This window comes from Trachurus trachurus (assembly GCF_905171665.1).
Source record: "Trachurus trachurus genome assembly, chromosome: 16".
Lineage (NCBI taxonomy): Eukaryota > Metazoa > Chordata > Actinopteri > Carangiformes > Carangidae > Trachurus > Trachurus trachurus.
Genome location: NC_139902.1, coordinates 13,657,080 through 13,664,556, shown reverse-complemented (window position 1 = coordinate 13,664,556; position 7,477 = coordinate 13,657,080). Strand labels below are relative to the sequence as shown.

General features: G+C 43.2%; 1 protein-coding gene across 1 annotated transcript; it reads right to left on the bottom strand.

Annotated features, from left to right (window-relative positions):
- Positions 1-1,970: 1,970 nt before the first annotated feature.
- Positions 1,971-6,811, bottom strand: gapdh (glyceraldehyde-3-phosphate dehydrogenase). Its single transcript, XM_083988893.1, has 12 exons — positions 6,559-6,811; positions 5,975-6,020; positions 4,537-4,636; positions 4,345-4,451; positions 4,119-4,209; positions 3,886-4,001; positions 3,604-3,685; positions 3,317-3,468; positions 3,119-3,197; positions 2,638-2,721; positions 2,447-2,544; positions 1,971-2,352 (listed from the first exon to the last, which is right to left on the bottom strand). Exons 2-12 carry the CDS (start codon positions 5,995-5,997, stop codon positions 2,283-2,285), a joined length of 1,002 nt encoding a protein of 333 aa, XP_083845019.1. The 5' UTR covers positions 5,998-6,020; positions 6,559-6,811; the 3' UTR covers positions 1,971-2,282.
- Positions 6,812-7,477: the final 666 nt, after the last annotated feature.

Here is a 7,477-nt window from a genome sequence, read left to right as displayed (position 1 = left end):
GGAGGTGCTGCACTGGTTCACAGTGGCACAGAGTGAGGGGAGTCTGCTTGTCAAACTTCAAAGAGCCACTGAAGATCTGGAGATGGATTGAAATCACCCCTCTGCTCTTGATGTGCAATCAACAACAGCAGCAACGGTAGGACAGGAAGTCTTTTTTCAGAGGAACTCCCACAGTTCAGACTCAACACAGATCAGAGCAGATCAAACACATCAAGTCATATCATATTTGATCTAGTTTTTTTGTGTGTGTTTGATTGTTTTCAATGTAATTCAAGCAAAAGTGTATCACAGAACAGAAAGCCTTGTTGCTGATGCTTCATAACATGGCCACAGGGGAAACAACAGTGAATCTCCTCTCAGTCGTTTGTCCCTGCAAAACCTTTACAGCAACAGGATTCAGAGTCCTGGGACTGACCAAGGGCTCAGCAGTGTGATGGGTCCCAAGAGAAAAAGATGAATGAAAGCAATAAAATCAAGACAGAGAGATAAAAAGGAGAAGTCTTATTAGAGTTGAACATAATTTACTAAAAGTTGCCCTTTCATAAAAACTGACACACACACCTGCTGAAAGACAAGGCACCAAAGCATCTCTACTCACCTCCGTCTCTGTCGGTCAGTCCCCTCTGGTGATCTCTCAGCTGCTCCTTGTCGTAAATATCTTCACTTATATAAATATAATTTATTTTATTTTATATAAAATGTTAATCTGAGCCCCTCCTCCATAAATCCATGTGGAATTTCTCTGGAGAGAAAATTTGCTGTCAACAAATCTGTCTTAGAAATGATCAGTGAGAGACACGCAAACTGAGCGTGCAGCCGTGTGTGTGTCTGTGTGCGTGTGTACCAGAAAGAAAATAAAGTCAAGGGAGGAGAGAGAGATAGAGAGTAGAGGCTATTGGAGGGTCTTTAACCTCTGTCCCTCCTTTTATCTCCCACCAAGCCATCCACAGTCTTTCCTTTTAATCCACTGAATCCATATTATCCCCGTCATCCATCACTGGGGTGCATTTGTTTTTCTTTTTTGTTTCAGGTCCCAATCCGCATCACTTTCAGTGTAATGCTCAGAACTGTGCCCTCAATTTTGAAGATTAAAACAAGGATAGAGACGTTCGGAAATTACTATGTTACAAAATATGCAGAAAGCAAACTGAATTTTAGTGTCTGAACCACTGACAGTAAAAATTACCTCATTATTTTGCTCACTTAAATTAGTTTTTGAAAAGATTCTGTCATTTTTATTAGTCTTGAAGGTTTTTTTTTATTTTGAGGAGTTTATCACTATTTTTCTGTTTACACCCTAATAATACAATTCAATTCACAAAAATCAGGAAGAAATTAAAATGTACTTATTATTATTATTATTTACTTATATTCATAGTATACTTTAAGGACAGCAACAAAGAGGAGTGCTGATGCTATGATTTTAAAGTCAGTCACATGAGCTCCATCATGAACAGGGAGTGAGAAAAGTCATCAATACTCGGTGGCTGAGTGAACAGAATCATTTTCTAAATGAATTTCCCACACGCTTTCATTCTGTGAGAGCAAATCACCTGCAGGCAAAAGCCTCAAATTGAACCGTATTAGGTCATCACCAGCAAGTTGCATTAACTATGCTATTCTACTCTCAGCCACCCACGTGGGCCAGATATCGAACGCAACTAAAGTGAAAGGAGAAAAAAAAAATTGTGACCGATTTATAAAAGCAATGTAGTGGTGCAAGGATCGATATGTGCGGCTGAACCTGCAGATATTATCCTCCAGATTTCCTCCCAATCAAGAGTCGAGGCGATTAAGAGCTGTCAGGGTATTCCCATAGGGGAAAGTGATCAATGGGCAGAAGCCCCTTGTAAGTGTTTGGTAAAGTCAGTGACCCACATAAAAATCCATCAAACCATAGTTAATCCCACTGGAGGGATATTTGATATTCATTTGATCCATGCAGTGATAAAAGAAAAGTAGAGCGTGAATCTCACAAAAGAGGACTTTATTCCACCACTGACTGCAGCACCTCAGTACTACAGACAGTCAAAGACTCTCACACCTTCACTCCATCTCACACAAGAACAGAACTGGGAATTTTACAAATAAAAAAAGGAATTGGTCACCAATTTATATATTTTCATTTGCTCTTTGTGGAACCGTTCCTCAGACGTATAGTGGGGGGGTCGAATATCAGAGGGAACCAAGCAGAGTTAGAAATGAATAATAAGACATTATATTATCTCTAAGTCTGGATTCAGGAGATTGTGGGTGATGATTGATTGATCGGCTGGTTGTCTTTACTCCTTGGAGGCCATGTGGACCATCAGGTCGCAGACACGGGTGCTGTAGCCGAACTCGTTGTCGTACCTGTTGGAAAAGTGAGACAAAATAAAAACCAAGTCAGTGTGTATCAACGGAGACAAATATGAGGATCTGACAGCAACCCATGCTGAGGTCGTACCATGTGACCAGCTTGACGAAGTGGTCGTTGAGGGCAATGCCAGCGCCAGCATCAAAGATGGAGGAGTGAGTGTCACCGTTGAAGTCTGTGGACACAACCTGCAGGAGAGAGAGAGAGAGCCATGTTAACGAACAAAAAGTGATCAACAAATTACTTTAAAAAGATGAATGGGATAAATGAAAAGCACATACCTGGTGCTCTGTGTATCCAAGAATACCCTTCATGGGTCCCTCGGCGGCGGCCTTCACAACCTTCTTGATGTCATCGTATTTGGCCTGAGGGGGTAGGGGTGGTGGTTGAGAAGAGAAAAGAAACGATTTGTTTATATTCTAAAAGCTTTAAGACATGATCTAAAATACCATGAGAGAAGCATGAAAATGAAATTTGTTGAGTATAGAAAAAAAAAACCCGCTGAAGTTAAAATAAATCATTTCATTTTTAAAAAGATAATCCATGGGCTTTATCTTAAATTATTCAAATGGGGGAAAGAGTGGCCTTGTTGGGATGGATTCCAGCGACAAATTCATGCAGATTTGGTGAATGCTCATCACAATGTTCACTGTAGTTTACAGGGGTGCTAGTCAATTTGTTTTTCATGGGATTTGTTGAAAAATACTGACTGTCATCAGCCTTGGGACTTGTTATGAAAGCTTCTGTTGCTCTGATACTTACGGGTTTCTCCAGACGGACTGTCAGGTCAACCACAGACACGTTGGGGGTGGGGACACGGAAGGCCATGCCAGTCAGCTTGCTGTAAAAAATGGACACGCAGCAGGTGAGGTCAAAAACTTAATTTACTGGATTTACTGCAAGCTCTTATAACCCATAAAGTGTATATCTAAAGTACTGTCATGTGTTTTTGGCACTGACCCGTTCAGCTCGGGGATGACCTTGCCGACAGCCTTGGCAGCACCAGTTGAAGCGGGGATGATGTTCTGGCTGGCGCCACGGCCATCCCTCCACAGCTTGCCGGAGGGGCCATCCACAGTCTTCTGGGTGGCAGTGATGGCATGAACTGTGCTCTGATGGACAAAGAGGAAAACAGAGGATGATTAAATGAAGCTTAACACCCCCCCTCCTCTAACTTTGTGTGTAAATCTGGTTTTAGGTGCTGCTTAGTGTTTTTCTGCTAGATTGTTCTCAGTTTTAATCCTCACCATCAGACCCTCAACGATGTGGAAGTTGTCATTGATGACCTTAGCCAGGGGAGCCAGGCAGTTGGTTGTGCAGGAAGCGTTGCTATGGAAAAATATTAGGAAAAACACCATCAGTAATCTGAGGATCGTCTAGATAATGATATTGTCTCAATGTTTTTGTATGTTCAGTGGCCGATGTACAACGGTTCAAACTAGTCTTCAAATTTTTATTTCTCGGAAATATATAAATATGCATAAAACTATTCACCAAATAAACCGTGAGAGAGATGCTTCGACTCTTACCTGACAACCTGGAGGGACTTGTCGTACTTCTCGTGGTTGACACCCATGACGAACATGGGGGCATCAGCACTGGGGGCAGAGATGATGACCTTCTTGGCACCGCCCTTCAAGTGAGCCTGTAATGTTGTGTTAAAAAATGAATTAAAACTGCATCGTTTCACTGCCAATTGCACAGCAGGTGTCACAGGGAAATCGGACTGTATCAGGTTGAAAAGAGAGGAGTGAGTACGTACAGAGGCCTTCTCAATGGTAGTGAAGACACCAGTGGACTCAACCACATAGTGGGCACCAGCATCACCCCATTTGATCTGGGTGGGGTCCCTCCTGCAAAACAAAGGAGAACAGAAGAGTCAGACAAGGGGGGAGGTTTATTCACCTCCACCTTTTGTTGACATTATCAACAATTTGTTACATTAAATGTCTGGGTAGATTAATATTAAAGATGCCAAGTTGACGTACTCGTGGAAGACGGTGATCTTGTGTCCATCGATGACCAGCTTGTCACCCTCAATCTTGACCTCACCGTGGAAGCGACCGTGGGTAGAGTCATACTTGAACATGTAGACCTACAGAACAGGTAAGACAACATGAAAAACTGTGCAAAGCAGAATATCCTAATCCTTTATATTGCCAATGATCTTCTCGACTCACCATGTACTCCAGGTCGATGAATGGGTCATTGATGGCCACAACCTCCACCTTCTTGGAGTGGAAAGCAGCACGGGTCACCAGGCGACCGATGCGGCCGAATCTGAAAAGTGAACAGTGTTGTTTCTCACTCTGGCCTCTAGATGGTGTTGTGACACCATGGAACTGAAGTCACCAGACGATGTGAATATAATCAAGTCTGAAAATCTAACATTATGTAAAATCGTTTTTTTCTATTTCACATTATGGCTTTGCCTTTACCCCCCCTTAGTGTGGGACACATAACGACCCCCAGGAGACCTGAAATTATGGCTGAGGAGAGGCCAGGGTTCAGGAGGAGGGGCAGAGGGGTGTGTGTGTTGCAGAGCTTATAGCTGCACAGCTCTCACACTCTCCTCCGTTGGGGGCTAAAGTCGAAAATGAACCTCTAGTGTGGTAATCCTGGTGACGGCAGTGCACTGTTTGATCAGTGGCCGAGTTACTTTTTAACCACGGGTCCAAAATCCTGGCACAGATACACTCTGTCCTCAGACATTGGGAGAGGAGGAGGAGGAGGAGGAGGAGGAGGAGGAGGAGGAGGAGGAGGAGGAGGAGGAGGAGGGCGGAGAGATAAAAGAACATCCAGGAAACAGATAGGTAGACTTTAACGTCAGATTATGTGTATTCAACAACATTTAAGTTGCGTAGGTTTCCCCTCCACTTGCTCCACACAGCAGAAAAACAGAGGCCTGTTGATCGGCCCCCATGCCGAGGCCACTGCCCACATTGTTATCAGCTGAGGGCCAAAGTTCAAAGATCAAGAAAAACATGAGAACAGATGTGTAACTGTGCACAGGTTAGTGAGTGTTTTTGTCCTACATTTTTTTCCCCTTCCTCAGCAGCTATATAGTCACTATTAATTAATCACAAAGGCTGCAGTTCGTCCTGCTACTCAGGTGGTGAGGGTCAGGTCTGATCCAATCAGAAAACACCAGCTCCTCTGAACTGAGCACCATCAGTGCTGTGGATTCTCTGGAAGCATCTTACAGCTTCAAATAAACGATTGGCATTTCAAGCTTTTAACCGAAATATCACTACACCCATTCATATCCTACCATCTAGTCTAAAATCGTCTTTCTGTGTTACAGTAATGTAGTTTCTCATTTGGATGCCAGACTTACATATAGTGCATCATCTTTTAATAAAAAATGTGTTTGTTGTGTGTTTTCAGTTTTCTTTTCTTAATGACAAACAAACAAGCCTTAAGAAAACCTTACATTTTGGAGACTGAACCAGAGATTATAATGATTTACAGTTAAATGCTGTGTGTGCATGTTTAACAGGGGTGTGGCAATGTGGGTTAGGGGTGCAGAGAGTGAGTGTTGAAGTTCAGTGTGTTGCCAGGAGATTTGAGTTAATTTTTTCTCCCCTGCATATGAGAGGATTAAAAATGTTCTCTTACCCATTGATACCGACTTTCACCATTTTGTCTGGGTTGGTCTAGTCCTCTGCAGGGGGACAGATAGGAAGAGAGGGATAATTCGCCTTGTTAGAGACTGATACACCAGCATTTATGGTGGCATGCATTTATGAGGCCATATACTGTATTAGCATAGACTCAATAGCAGAGACAGTCGCTTGGATTGTGTATTTAGATAAGCCAAGAGTTCAAAAGAACATGCAAAAAAGTATTCTACTGATAAGTTATCTGTGAACACAGAGCAAGAAAGAATTGCAATGAAAAAGCTGCAGCCTGCAGTCTGTTAAACTTTTCCTGCAAGTGCAGAAACGACTTCAAAGCTGAACCGACTTTAAACATTTAAACATCTTCACATTTAAACAAGATAATCAAGCAAAGCAAATTTCTCTGCACTTCATGGCCCCAGTTACTTTAAGCAGAGGCTGAGTGAAGCCCATGCAGATTGTCCCCAGGTGATCTACACCTAGTCGCTCAGCACTGCAGCCTGCTGCCGAGGCCCTGCAGCCTGCTGCCGAGGCCCTGCAGCCTCCTCTCTCAATAATCATTTCAGTAGTGAAGCCATTTACCGTTTGTGAGAATCCTCTGTCTGTCTTGCGACTCCGGGTGTGAGTGGGGAAGAGTAAAGTTAAGCTGTGTGTATTTATGATTGACCAGAGAGTAAACCACGCCCCCTCATAATGGTCACTGCTCCTCGCCCCGCCCCCTCTGAATGTCAAGGTCGGCAGCCTGCAGGGAGGCATGTTACCTGGCCTACTTCACTTCATGTGTGTGAAACTAGTCTAGTAAATTCTCTCTTATCATCTCATGTCTGCTGCAAAGCAGAGGCCAAATAGGACTGGACTTTATCTTTGCTTAATTCACATTATTTCATTCACAGCTCCATTGCCATCATGGCCGACTTTTTGGGGCACACCTTAGGAGGCGTTCTGTAGATATTGATACTAAGACATTAAGATCCTCATATAGTGGACTGAAAAAAGAGAGTCCCTCACTGACCTTCTCAGTAAACACAGAGCTTCAGACACAGAGGGAGCAGACGGGGGATCAAATCTCTGTCGTCCGACTCTGACATTTAATGTCCAAAGACCATGACCCTTCACTTTCAGAAGCTCACCTCCGTCTCCTAAAGGCAGAAGTCAAAAGTTGAGCCAACATGTGATCATTAAGCATGTGCAGTGGGGGCGTGTTCAGTCTGTCTGAGTCCACTTTCTCCCTCAAATTGCTACTTTTTCAGCTTATTTTGAAATGTCTGACTCAGTCTGAAGTGTTGTACTAGTCATCGTAATGTGTTTTTCTGCTGCAGAAATCTTCACATAATTCATTATGCTATCTAATTTTGAAAAGAAAGCACTGCTGTTGTGAAGTGTTAGATCAGAATAGTGAGGACATCAGTTTAAAAAATCCTGTTGTAAGCGTCTCTCAGGCTGCACACTGGGCCTCGCCACAGTGAATTGTAACCATACCCATGTCGTGGCATCTCATCAC

Coding starts and splice junctions, on each gene's coding strand:
- gapdh (XM_083988893.1), bottom strand. CDS start 5,997: ATGGTGAAAGTCGGTATCAATGG. Junction 4,637..5,974: donor GTGAAAGTCGGTATCAATGG/GTAAGAGAACAT, acceptor TTCACTTTTCAG/ATTCGGCCGCATCGGTCGCC. Junction 4,210..4,344: donor AAGATCACCGTCTTCCACGA/GTACGTCAACTT, acceptor TTTGTTTTGCAG/GAGGGACCCCACCCAGATCA.